The sequence below is a fragment of the Dendrobates tinctorius genome, unplaced genomic scaffold, assembly GCF_039654945.1.
Source record: "Dendrobates tinctorius isolate UK_male_01 unplaced genomic scaffold, ASM3965494v1 ptg000151l, whole genome shotgun sequence".
In the NCBI taxonomy this organism is placed as follows: Eukaryota; Metazoa; Chordata; class Amphibia; order Anura; family Dendrobatidae; genus Dendrobates; species Dendrobates tinctorius.
Genome location: NW_027361818.1, coordinates 6,243,698 through 6,257,842, shown reverse-complemented (window position 1 = coordinate 6,257,842; position 14,145 = coordinate 6,243,698). Strand labels below are relative to the sequence as shown.

Below are 14,145 nucleotides of genomic sequence, written 5' to 3'. Positions count from 1 at the left end.
TCAGTGGGCCGCACACAGTCCACAAGTGTCCACTGTCCACAAGTGTACGCAGAGATTCAAAATCTCCATTATCCTCTCGTCACTTTGGTCACAGGCAGCTGTGCCATCGAGCGTGTCACATAGCGCTCAGATATCAGTGGGCCGCACACAATCCACAAGTGTCCAGTGTCCAAAAGTGTACGCAGAGATTCAAAATCTCCATTATCCTCTCGTCACTTTGGTCACAGGCAGCTGTGCCATCGAGCGTGTCACATAGCGCTCAGATATCAGTGGGCCGCACACAATCCACAAGTGTCCAGTGTCCAAAAGTGTACGCAGAGATTCAAAATCTCCATTATCCTCTCGTCACTTTGGTCACAGGCAGCTGTGCCATCGAGCGTGTCACATAGCGCTCAGATATCAGTGGGCCGCACACAATCCACAAGTGTCCACTGTCCACAAGTGTACGCAGAGATTCAAAATCTCCATTATCCTCTCGTCACTTTGGTCACAGGCAGCTGTGCCATCGAGCGTGTCACATAGCGCTCAGATATCAGTGGGCCGCACACAATCCACAAGTGTCCACTGTCCACAAGTGTGTGCAGAAATTCTAAAACTCCCCTGTCCTATAGACACCTTGTACCTTGTTTTACATTACTATATAGTTTGTTGGATTTTGTCTACATTTCTACCAAAAATGAGGAAGGCTGGTGGAAGAGGCCGTGGAATTGGGCGGGGGTTGGCAGCTGGTAATGATGGTGTTGGTGGTGGATCTGATGGTAGTGGCAAGAGCAAAATAGGACCGAATGCAGGAGGTGCTGACCCTGCATCATCGTCTGGCTACATAAGGACTCGAACGCTTAGTTTTCTAGGAGTTGGCAAACCGCTTTTAAAGGCAGAGCATCAGGAAAAAGTTTTGTCTTACATTTCTGACTCAGCCTCCAGCTCTATCGCCTCCTCTTCTTCAGTTGTAAAAAGTAAAAGCACTGAGTCGTCATTGGAGGCTCATGTTCATGAACCACACCTTTCCTTGTGTCCTTCACCCCAACCAAGATTGAAGGATGACGCAGGCCATACTACTGATTACTCCATGGAGCTGTTTTCACATACCATGCCTGGATTATCAAGTCAAATGGTGAATTACCCAGGCCAAGATGAATCTGACATGGAGTGCACTGATGCACAGCCGCTGATGGATGATTCTGCTGGTACATTCACTCAGAGCACTACATTGTCCTCGCAGTGTACAGAGCCAGATTTTGACCCTGATGAGACTCAGGTGCCCCTTCCCGCACACTATACCACCATACACGGTGACACAGAGAAAGGTGCACATGACATAGAAGAGGAGGTGATGGATGACCCAGTTGTTGACCCAGATTGGCATCCATTGGGGGAAGAGGGTGCTGCTTCCAATAGCTCAGATGAGGAGCATCCACAGCAGACATCGACATCGCAACAGCTGTTATCTGGCAGGCCCGGAGCACTCCAAAGACAGGTTCCAAACATCAAAAGAGTTGCTGGACAGCTTGTCCAGAGGGTCAAAAGATCACAGCGTGCTAGGCCGTAAAATGTCTGCCAAAGTAGGAAGAGTGCAGTGTGGCAGTTTTTTGAACAAAATCCTCATGATCAGGCCAAGGTTACCTGTAAGAAGTGCGCAAAGACCTTTAGCCGAGGGAAAAATTTGAATACCAGTTGCATGCTTAGACATTTAACCAGCATGCACTTGCAAGCGTGGACACAACACCAAACCTCAAGTGCCACATGTGCAACTGATCACAACGAAGGTAGTCATCAACGCTACATTGTTTCCCCCACTGTAAGCCCACCGGTTAGCACAGCAGCAAATGTTGAGGTGTCGTTGCAAGGCCACAGCAGTCAGGGAATCCCACTGTTATATCAACGAAAGACTGATTCTAGGCCATCAGAAAGAACACCAACTCCATCACCATCATCAACCCTCTCTCAGTCCGCCCTGTCCACCGCTACTTCCACCATATGCAGCTCTCAAGTCCAGCTCACCCTCCCAGACACTATGAGTAGGTCAAGAAAGTACTCAGTCTCTCATCCGCGTACACTGGGTTTGAACGCCCACATTGCCAAACTAATCTCGTTTGAGATGATGCCCTTTCGGTTGGTGGAAAGCACAGCTTTCCGCGAACTCATGGCCTATGCAGTACCACGCTATGACCTACCCAGTCGCCACTTCTTCTCTCGCAAAGCCATCCCAGCCCTCCACCATCATGTGAAAGACCGCATTGTCCATGCACTCAAGCAGTCAGTGAGCGGAAAGGTGCACCTCACAACTGATGCATGGTCCAGTCGGCATGGCCAGGGCCGTTACGTGTCCATCACTGCGCACTGGGTTAATGTGGTGGATGCAGGGTCCACAGGGGACAGCGGTGGTGGGACAGTGCTGCCTAGCCCACGGTATAGGAAACAGTTGGCTGTAGGCGTTCGACCCTCCTCCTCCTCCTCCAGAAGCGACAGCTCGTCCACAGAGCGCAGTCGTACGAGCACTCCATCTGCAGCTGCCACTGTTGCACACGATGTGTCCCCCTATCGAGCAGCTAGTGGAAAGCGTCAGCAGGCTGTGTTGCAGATGATGTGTTTGGGCGACAGACACACCGCCGAGGTGCTGGCCGAGTACTTGAAGCGACAAACTGAGTCATGGCTGGGCAGTGTACATCTTGAGGCAGGCAAGGTAGTTAGTGATAACAGCCGTAATTTTGTGGCAGCCATAGCCCTTTCAAAACTCAGCCACATACCTTGCTTGGCTCACACCTTGAACCTGGTGGTGCAGTGCTTCCTCAAAAATTATCCGGAGTTAACAGCCCTGCTCCAGAAGGTGCGAAGACTGTGCGCGCACATCCGCCGGTCGCCTGTACACTCCATTCGTATGCAGAAGCTGCAGCGATTGCTCCACCTTCCCAACCACCGCCTCATTATCGACATTGCAAAAAGGTGGAACTCCACCCTGCACATGGTGGAGCGGCTGTGCGAGCAGAGGCAGGCCATAATGCATTTGTGGGAGGATACACGGCCAGGCACTTTGAGAGCAGACATGGAGTTGACAGGCGTGCAGTGGTCGAAGCTGAAAGACCTTTGTAAAGTCCTTCAGTGTTTTGAGGAATGCACACGGCTGGTAAGCGCAGACGACGCCATCCTAAGCATGAGCATCCCACTTATGCGTCTGCTCATGCAAACTTTGACGCACCTTAAGGAGCAGGCGTCTGCAGCCAATGTTGATGAGGAGGAAGAGGAGGAGGGAATCCTTGATGACATTCAGCCATTGTCTGCTCAGGGACCTCTCCTGGACGAGGTGGAGGAAGAAGAGGAGGAGGAGGATGATGGGGATGATTACTTAGGGGAGGAGGATGCATCTCGTGGGGCAAGTGAAAATGTTGGCGTGACAAGGTCTGGTACAGGGTTTGAGCATGACTGGAGGGATGTGGATTTGCCAGAAAGTGCTCCTCCACCCAGCACTCGCAGTGCATCATTGACACCGGGAACATTGGCCCACATGTCAGATTATGCCTTGCGGATCCTAAAAAGGGACCCCCGCATTGCCAAAATGATGAACGATGACGACTACTGGTTGGCCAGCATCCTGGATCCACGCTATAAAGGCAAATTACAAAACATCATGCCACAGGAGAACCTTGACCTAATATTGGCTAATAAACAAGCAACTCTGGTAAATCGGTTGCTTGAGGCATTCCCAGCACACAGCAGCGGTGATGGTTCTCACACGAGCCGTACGGGCCGGGGGCAGCTTGGCAGAGGTGTTCGTGGTGCACACAGCAGAAGTGGCGTTGGAGACGGGGGTTTCATGACAATGTTGTGGACTGATTTTTCAAATACCGCTCACACAACTGGTAATACTGCATCGATGGAAAGTGACAGGAGACAGCAGTTGTCAACTATGGTTACAAACTACTTTTCCTCCCATATCGATGTTCTCCCACACAGGTCATTCCCCTTTGACTATTGGGCCGCTAAACTGGACACCTGGCCTGAATTGGCACAATATGCCTTACAGGAGCTCGCTTGCCCAGCTGCAAGTGTGCTATCGGAAAGAGTCTTCAGTGCAGCTGGATCAATCCTGACAGAAAAAAGGACCCGTCTGTCAACCCAAAATGTGGATGATCTAACCTTCATTAAAATGAACCACGCATGGGTTTCCAAGGATTTTGTCCCACCTTCCCCTGATGACACATAGGGTGACAGAAAAATGGCTTGCTTTGGTCCACTTCTTCCTGGTACTTCACCTATTTCGCCTTTTGCATCAGTTGAATGTCCAACATCAACATATGCCACTTTCTAAAACTCCCTAACTGTGCTGCCTCCCCCCCCATGGCCGGGGTCACCACCTACCGCACGACACCGTGCGAGTGCCGTTGCCCTGGACAGGTGGGTAGGCCGACTCTTGGGCGCGGGCACTGGCACAGGGTCCCTCATAGTGCAATCAAGTGTCTCTGACGGTGGTGGTGCACACCCGCCGTCAGACACACCGCTGTACTATGAGGGGCCCAGTGCCAGTACCGACGCCCACGAGTGGGCCCCCCTTGCTTGGCCAGGGCCCCAGCATTTGCAATCTTTACCTCTCCCTGCTCCTCCGCTGTGTAATCTGGGCCGTCAAATCCATACTGTGCCTGACACCGTCTGAGCCTGCCTCCTGAGACATATATTTTGAATGTGTACGCTATCCATACATGTTATCCAGGGATACGGTACCCTTTCTAACCTTTGTGCAATGACGTGCAATCCATACTGGGCCTGACACCGTCTGAGCCTGCCTCATGCTGTATAGACATATATTTTGAATGTGTACGCTATCCATACATGTTATCCGGGGATACGGTACCCCTTCTAACCTTTGTGCAATGACGTGCAATCCATACTGGGCCTAACACCGTCTGAGCCTGCCTCATGCTGTATAGACATATATTTTGAATGTGTACGCTATCCATACATGTTATCCAGGGATACGGTACCCTTTCTAACCTTTGTGCAATCACGTGCAATCCATACTGGGCGTGAGAACGGCTGGCGAGCTGTTAAGCAAGCTACAGCACCTGTCCAGACAAGTACAGGGATTCCCTAGCGAGGAGACTTATTTGATTGTTTTCTATGTTGGGACAGCAATTTTTGGGGAGCACTATACTCTGGAGAATGATAGATGGGGCCCACCATACACTGGAACATTCCAAAGGTGGACATCAGACACTGGAGCAGCATTTACAGGGCCCATTATACACTAGAGCATTAGAAATGGGGCCCATTATGTTTGGAGCATTATTTGGGCCCATAAGACAGTGGAGCTTCATCCATGGGGACCAACATATACTGTAGCATTATGTGGAGCTCATCATATACTGTTTCAAACATTATATGGGACCAATGATTTTGTATGGAGAAATAGATGGGCCTCGTCATGAGGTGTAAAAAGTGAGGTATTTTTCATTGTACTATACCGCTATTTCTCTGCCGTATCGGAGCATGATGAGTTGTGGTATGTGTTAAAGGGGCGCTCTTTCGCCCAGGGCACATGAAAACCTGCAGCCAGCCCTCCCCCCCCACAAATTTAGCCAAATAACCCCCATTTTTCAGTGCGTAACTTGTATTATGAAGTTAATTAAGGTTGACAAGCTTAAGTAAGAAGAATTGATGCTTTTGGCATTCAAATGGGCACTGTAGGTGTGTTTCCTGTCCTCCTCTCACTGCCGACTTTTATTCCCCATTGACTTACATTGGGTTTCGTGTTTCGGGACGACCCCGACTTTTCCCTATAATCGGACGATCTTGCTCGACCCGACTTTTGGAAAAGTCGGGTTTCACGAAACGAAACGCGACCCTAAAAAACCAAAAGTCGCTCAACTCTAATATTTATCTACAATGCCGGCGCCGGATGATGGATACTCCCATCAGCCGCCGCCTACTCTCACTTTTATTAGCGGCAGCAGACGTCGGTTGATGGGAGCAGTTGTCCCATCAGCCAACGCCAGTGACCGGAGGTAAACTTTGTACGTCAGATCACAGCTGCAGGCTCACACTGTTATTTGTGTAACAATTATATGGGTACTATGGAATCTGATTGCGTGGGATAATATGAAACTGAGACCAAAGTTGATGCAAATAAGTACGGTATATATAACAAGTGTGACAAAACTAACAGGGCACTTCCTGCAATAGTAATGAAAACACAGCACAAAATGGAATGATGCAAGTAAAGTAAAACTAACAGAGCTCTTCCTGCAATTGTAACGGAAACACAACTTATTATAGAAATGTCCAGAGTAACTGGAGAGCGGGGCATGACCGCTGATATAACCAGTCCAAAAGAAATATAACGCAGGTGTGTACAAGGCACTAAATGTAGAAGTCCAGCAGAAAGTATGTAAGCAAGCACACTGCATTTAAAGAGGCAGTCCAGAGATATTTAAGAATGAGCACGCACACAACACTAAAGTGTAGAAGTCCAGCAATCATAAGAGTGGAAATGCACACGGCACTTAAACGTAGAAGTCCAGCATTATATAGAAGTGGCATTAACCAGGTCACTAAGAGTACCTTTTGGGTTGCAAATCCCGCACATGTCCAGCACCGTAGCCCAGACAAACACAGACCTAGAGGAGAAAACATTCAGATTTGATTTAAAAAGGTGGACACCAAAGTCCATTATCATTGAGAGACTCGTACAACTAAAATCCAGTAGTTTCCAAAGTATTCCACCGAAGATAATCCAGAGCCATTACAGTTTATAGTAAGGCTCATCATTTCCTCTTTTCACGACCTTGGTGTTCTTGCTTCATGCTAACCAAGACCCTCCTTAGTGTCTCCATAGACAATAACCATGGCTTCCAGATTAAGACGAATCTGCCCTTCTTACTATAGCCATATATTGTACATTGTCCCAATTTGGATCTGGATGACATGGTACAAAAAATTTAGCCTGGTGGTTGAGGTAAAGTATAAGAAGTGGTAATGTAGAAGGACAGTTGCCTTTCAATGACTATAATATAGGTTATCTACCTGCCTTAATTTGTAGCCCTGTTTTTCGGGGTGTAACAGCAGTAGACGGGAGACAACAGCATGTAGGAATTTATGGTCTGTGAAAACTGAGTGGCAGAGGGTTCCATTGGTGCCAAAGGAAATCCCTAACACCCCCTATGTATCAAGTGTCATTTAGAATTCAGGTATTTTACATGTGTTAAAGCAACATCGGGCTCTTTCAGGCACTAGAGTCCAGATGCGATGGCTATCAATGCCCCAGCCTATAGGCAATGTTATGACAATCCAAAATCTGAGTATCTGATTCTTTTTTGATGCTGGAAACAAAAAGTAGAATATTTTATTAACAGAACAAAATCATATTGGTTTTATACTAGATGTATTTAATATTCTTATTTATGACTGAGGCATTAATTAAAAATGGAATCGGAGATAATAAAATGTAACAAGGCACCACATCACTGAAAGTCAACTGATTGTTCAGCCAAAAGCTATCACTCCTGACTTATCTTCCACATATGGGAACACTCAACTAGGCAGAACGCATTTGTGTTCTCGGATCGAGCCACTGAAATTCTTCTTTGACAGTGACTTATCTCCATGGGGCGGACAAAGAGATTGGCCTCTGAAATCCAGCAGGCTGGATGCTTCTGTCTCCAATCATAATCTGTTGAGAGAGAGTTGGGAAGACTCCAAACTAACAAGTCTGTTAGCCGATCCCACTGATATGGCTTTAGTCTATTATATATGGTGCCCTCAGTAACAAACTTCATCTTCTGAAGCTCCGGTATCAGAATTTAATCACAGTTGCATTGTGTAGATCCAGATCACTATCCACATCGTTATCCACATCTTATCAAAAATTAATTAAATCTCTATTGATAAAATTAATGTTGAAGTCTACTTGGATCTATACATTGTAGATATGACCAAACTAAACTAGTCGAGTTTGTTGGTAGACATGAACTGATCACATATGTTTGAGGTCAAATATGGAACTCTGATGTCCTAGTGATGGCCAATATCATTTCTCATTAGATTTTGCCTTACATTCAAGTGAGGTTGAAATAATATGATAAAACATTTGGGTAAGAATATACAAAAAACAACAGCCCAACTGGAGGAAAGGATGGCGAAGATCTCCATGGCCACTGTATACTTCCCACGGGAGCTGAGAGATGCTGGAATGAAGGAAATCCAGACACAAAGGAAGGCCAACATGCTAAATGTAATATACTTGGCCTCATTGAAACTGTCAGGAAGTCTCCTAGCCAAGAACGCCACTATGAAGCTGACAGTGGCGAGAAGACCCAAATACCCCAACATAATCCAAAACGCAAAAGGAGACCCCTCATTACAGTTAAGAATGATAACCCTGGATTGAGTCTGGATGTCATACTCGGGAAATGGAGGAGAGTAAGAAAGCCAAGTCACACAGACAGATATCTGGATGAGAACACAAATCGCAATAAGAGTGTAAGACACCTTTCCCCCAGTCCATCGTCGTAAACTAGTCCCAGGCTTGGTGGCCTTGAAAGCAATAACCACTGTTATGGTTTTGGCCAAGACACAAGAGATGCACAGAGTAAAAGCCAAGCCAAATGCCACCTGATGCAACAGGCACTTCTCAGGATGTGGATATCCAATGAAAGCTAATGAACTGAGGAAGCAGAAAAATAAGGCAATGAGGAGAAGACAACTAAGGGACCAGTTATTGGCTCGAACTATAGGTGTTGTCTTATAATGAATAAAGACTCCTAGAACTCCAATTGGGATGAGAGATGAAACAATAGACAGGGTTGCCAAGTTGATACCCATGGCTTCATCATAGGAGAGAAATTCAATTGTTCTTGGTAAGCACATGTCCTGCAGGATATTTGGCCAAGTGTCCCAAGAGCATTTTTGGCACTCCACAGAATCTAGAGAAAAACATGAGGGTCAAATATTTTGTAAATTCCACATATAAGATGCATGATACCTTCTTACTGTTTTTATGGTACCTGTCTCATTTGCTATCTCTCCTATTGGGCACTGGAGACACTCGAAGCAGCAAATGGGCTTTCCTGGAATTGTTGCCATCCGGGATCCCAAAGGGCAAGTTGGACTGCATTTTGATTGAGGAGTCTAAGAAAAAGAATTCACTGTATGGACTATTACACAAACTGAAACTTTGAGAACAAGCTATCACAGACCTACAAAGTAGAGCTTGACATTTCACCTGTAAATTTTCTGCAAAAACTTGTGGAGAATTGATGTTTAACTAAGTGGGTTAGTATGCAATAGGTAAACAGAATAGCCAGGTACCTAGAGCTCCATTTGGGGGTAGGGGATATAACTTATGATTTAAAAAAATCCTCTGAAATTGGCCATACATTTCAGATAACTCTCCACCTTACAGCTATTCTTCCCTCCTTGCCATTACTAATTCATATTCAATTAGTTTGCATGTGTTCGGAATGGGGAAAAAAGAGTAAACCACTTACAGCTTGTGAGCGAATGTTTTCGGCAAGCTAAATCCAACAGCTAGATTCTTACTTCCAATGGCATATGCCGTTGATAAAGGTTGAAACACCCTAAAACACATGGTCTTCTGACAATGTATGGCCACCTTCATACATGTGAAGCAAAGAGATGAGGGAGGCTGCCAGGAGAGAAGCTGCAGGAGCCAGTGGACTATATTTTCACACAATGATATGATGGACATGTGGCAATGGATATTGGACTGCACATGTCCGGAGGGGATATGGGTGGAAGGAAATGTGGAGTATGTCTTATAAATAATAATGTGTTCAGTAAAGATAGGGATGTGAGGCAAGGGGTTATCAATGTCCATCAATCAGATATTCATCTGTACAAATCCAAACAAAATTACAACAAAAGATTTATGATGATGCTACATTAAGGCTATTCTTCCTCCATTTGTGTGTACATGTAGGAGGAAAGATAAAATATTGGTAAGTTGTTTAGTAATGGCCTTGTGTTGTAGACCTGCCCTACAAGTTCTTAGGTCTTGGGAGTTTTAGAAGTCTTCATTCTAGCAGGTGTACCTCAGAGTTCTTGACCTCCAACAGAAAATCATTAACAGGCTTTTTTTCCAATCGTTGTTTATCATTGATTGCATTCATATGGGGCATAAATCTTCTAGGTTTCAATGACCAAGTGCGACTTGTTTGGAAGCTAAGGATGCAAAATCATCCATCCATTTCTCTTCATGTGATAGTGGGGTACAAAGACATCTAAACTCTGAAGACTTGGCCAAATAATACCTCATATCTAAGTTTCATTGAAAGCAAAGTACCACAATAATCCACTTCCCAAATCTCCCACATCCTCACCGCCATCTACTTGCATTTAGAATTAAACCTGTGCAGAATATAATGTCCTACCTCAGTTCTCCATATAATATCTGAATTGTTAATTTTCATTCGAATTCCTTCGGGCAATCTGGAATCATAACTTCCCACTATCTTCTGCTCCATGGAACCAGTGGAGCTCGGCTGCCAGTTTACAATGTCGTAGATGGCTGGAGGATCCCCTTTATCATCAAAATATATGTGAGTATTGTCTTTAGTCTCAAAATCTACAGTCTTAATATAATGAAGGAGCTGAAGAAATACAAAGGAAAATTAATTTATTTTCTAATTCACAAATGGAACATTTTTAAAGACCGAGAACATCTTTTCACGCAAGCACCATATCTAAGCCGCACTCTTTCTCCCGAAGGAGATAGATCCTCAACTCATTCTCCAACTTATAGTAAAAATTCTTTACTAGCATCTCTGATGCTTATTGATAACACAGACACAAAACTCAAAACCACTGGATTCTAATTAAAAAATCTGTTTCAGAAAGCTCCGATCGTGGTTGCGGGAGTTGTAGCCCGGCCCATGGAGGAGGTGAGCCCATCGGGCCAGAATTATTTTCAACTGTAAAGGTGTCCTCAAGCACTCCTCCATGTGAAAAATATTGAGATGCAGAGAGCCCCTGGCTCTCTGTTCTGTACTCAATCTACAGCAGCAGGCCTATTGGAGAACTCTGTCATAAGTACTCCATGCCAGAGGGGCTTGACATGTGATGCTGGCCACTAGACTGCCTGTGATGTGGTGCTGATGTGCTGCGTAGCTCGGAGCCTCGGAAGACCTATCTGCTCATTATTTTTTTTAGATAGTAAAAGGGGTTCAGACCGTTGTGGCACAATTGGAGCTCTACATCTGGATGAGGGCCAAATTGTGTGGCAATATTAATATATGGGGTCACATAAGGAACATTATATTATGTTATATTACCTTTACGGAGTCACATATGGGGACATAATTTCTATATGGAGCCACATAGGGCGACATTATTTCTATTGAGGCAGTTCAACTGATGTGGCGGTATACGGAGGTAGGAAAAATAGGAACACCGTCTCTTTAAATCCTGGGTTGGCTTATTAGTAAGTGGCATAAACCAACATGAGGGAAAATAAACTCAGTCTTTCTGGCTAAAACAGATAAAAACAACAAAGAAAAAAACAAAACAGCTGCAACACAGTCCATACGTTGCGGGTGGGACCCGCTCTAGAGCATCACAGGTTCAGTCTGTCCTCTACAAGACACAAAGCCACTGGAGACTCCTCTCTCCAGTCTTGCTGAAACCCAGACTGCCTGTAGAGCCCATTTTCTTAAACCCCAGACCATGTGACTTTTTCCATCATGTGACTGACCACATGATCAAGACATCACACAGGTCCCATCCACTCTTTGAAGGTCCACATGAAACCAGTCCATTATACAACTTTAACTTAACCCTCACAACACATAGTGTTCTGGAGGAAAACACTCTGGGTTCATATCACTGACGCTATTAAGCGCAGTGACACACATCTCCCCTCTATTACCTTACCAGTGACTTTGTTACACTATGTAGAGTCAACATTGGAGGACATTTTTATTACATGAGGGACACATACAGTGATATTAATAATATATGGGGCCACAATGGGAATATCATTACTATATCGAGGCTACAAAGAGAGACATTATGGGGGCATAATAAGTGGACAATACTACTGCTTGTCACAGTGGCAATTCTACTGTATTTGGGGACAATTATTGCTATATGTGGGACACAAAAGAGAGCATCACTGCTGTATTATTTTTTGGGGATACTATTTTTGTGGAACAAAAGGGAGGTACTGTTACTGTAGAAGTTGGGAAAAGTGGAAATAGTGATCTAGAAGCGATCATCCAGAGATTTGTGGATCGTACATTTTGGAGGGACAAGTCCTGCTTGAAAGATGATATAGTCTGCGTCTGGTAAAATGTACAGGGAAAATTAATTTCTCCAATTGGAAATATCACAGGTGAGTATTTGAAGTTAGTTACCTGTACAGAGTATACTGATACTTTACACTACAGGGTGGGCCATTAATAGGGATACACCTGGGTGGGCCATTTATAAAGTTTGAATCTAAAACGGCCGACTTCAAAATGGCCGCATGGACACCACCCATCTTGAAAAGTTTTCCCCCTTCCATATACTAATGTGCCACAAACAGGAAGTTGATATCACCAACTATTCCCATTAAATTTAGATTTATGCATATAAATGGCCCACCCTGTATATGCTCATTGTATTCTGGTGCTATTAATGTTATTACTGTGTTTTTTATTGAAGTATGGTGCTATTTCAGTCGCTATGTGTTGCAAGAACTCAACAATTCTCATCTGCTGGAGACAAGAAGCTGTTAGTAGCTGCAAATATAAATATGAAACTTCTTTACCTGCCAAGGTTGTAAGGATGAGATGTTGGCACAAGTACCATTAAGGAATGGACCTTTTCCTGGTTCACATTGCAGCAAGTTATGTATGGCCCATGCAAAGGCATAAACTGCTGTGTAGACATTAAATGTTATTCTAAGGTCCACATTAGCCATGGAAATTTCTAATTTTTCATCCCCGATACATTCATTGCTGGTTTGGTTGAGCATGTCATCAGCTCTATTATGGAGGTTTGCCCACTTGCAAGAAAATGCCTCTTCCCAAAACTCAAGTAAAAAGTGATCACGAGGAGACTTTGAGGGGTGTAGTTTGTTTAAATCTTCTACAAATTCGGCCATCTGCCCCCCATGAATAGCAAAACCTATAGTGCCCATCAAGACTGGTTGGAACTTTTCTTTATTAAGAAGGGAAGAAGTTGACCATGATTCACTGGCTATCCAGATATTCCCAGCTATATTTTGTTTGGCCAACTCTTCCACCACAGGCATGAAATCAGAATCTGAAGATAAGACTAGCACCACCTTGGCTGATGACTCTTTTATAACATTAACGATACGGGGAGCACCTCTGTTGGGTTGTCCAGTCAAGATATTCTCAATGAAGGCCACACAAGCTCCAGCTTGGACTATTTCTTGCTTTACTATCTGAATGCCAAATTGACCATAATCATTATCAGTGGCCAGTAACCCGACCCATGTCCATCCAAAGTACAAGATTAACTCAGCTAGACCTTGAGATTGAAACATGTCACTTGGTATGGTGCGGAAGAATGAGGGAAACAAATTCCGATTGCTGAGGAACGGACTGGTAGAAAAATAACTTATCTGTAGAAAAATTAAACAAACGCATTTTTTTTATCAAATACTGTACAGCGTAGTCTTACTGTGCGTGAGAAACATCATGAATTTATTTAGTCCTTACCTGCGGATACCTGAATAGACCCAAGATATGAGCCATGAGGATTGAGCGTGTTGACCCAGAATCCCCAACAATCCCAGCCAGTGTTCCTTCTTCACCACAACGATAATTTGGGATACTTGGTTCCTTTCCAGATAACATCCAGAAGGTGCCTTCTGCTGCTCTTCTCACGACAGTACAAGTGTCATAAATCTTGAATCCAAGAGTGATATTGGGAAGAAGATGTGGATTTTTATTGATATCCTCCATGGTGAGTATAAAAGCCTGCATGATTTGATAGTTTTGAACTTCAAGTCTAATGGAGTAAAAACATAGAAGGTTGAAATATTTTTGCATATATCTGTATCTATGTAGTAGAAAATGCTCATCTCCTGACTATATTGCAACCATGTTCTTTCATTCCAAAGATCATTCATCCTTGAAGCATCATGATACTTTGACTCCCTCTATTGTTCTACGGCTCTACTGCCAT

General features: G+C 44.6%; 1 protein-coding gene across 1 annotated transcript; it reads right to left on the bottom strand.

Annotated features, from left to right (window-relative positions):
• Window positions 1–7,355: 7,355 nt before the first annotated feature.
• On the bottom strand, window positions 7,356–13,923 carry LOC141050196 (extracellular calcium-sensing receptor-like). The gene is made up of 5 exons (XM_073547036.1): window positions 13,677–13,923; window positions 12,758–13,579; window positions 10,380–10,598; window positions 8,994–9,117; window positions 7,356–8,912 (listed from the first exon to the last, which is right to left on the bottom strand). Exons 1-5 carry the CDS (start codon window positions 13,920–13,922, stop codon window positions 8,002–8,004), a joined length of 2,322 nt encoding a protein of 773 aa, XP_073403137.1. The 5' UTR covers window position 13,923; the 3' UTR covers window positions 7,356–8,001.
• Between the last annotated feature and the right edge of the window lie 222 nt (window positions 13,924–14,145).

What these genes read in the sequence shown, in the direction of transcription:
- LOC141050196 (XM_073547036.1), bottom strand. Translation starts at nt 13,922, where the DNA reads ATGGAGGATATCAATAAAAATCCACATCTTCTTCCCAATATCACTCTT. An exon ending in GTCTATTCAGGTATCCGCAG is followed by an intron (nt 13,580 to 13,676) that starts GTAAGGACTAAA and finishes ATTTTTCTACAG; the next exon opens with ATAAGTTATTTTTCTACCAG. An exon ending in CATCCTTACAACCTTGGCAG is followed by an intron (nt 10,599 to 12,757) that starts GTAAAGAAGTTT and finishes GTATTTCTTCAG; the next exon opens with CTCCTTCATTATATTAAGAC.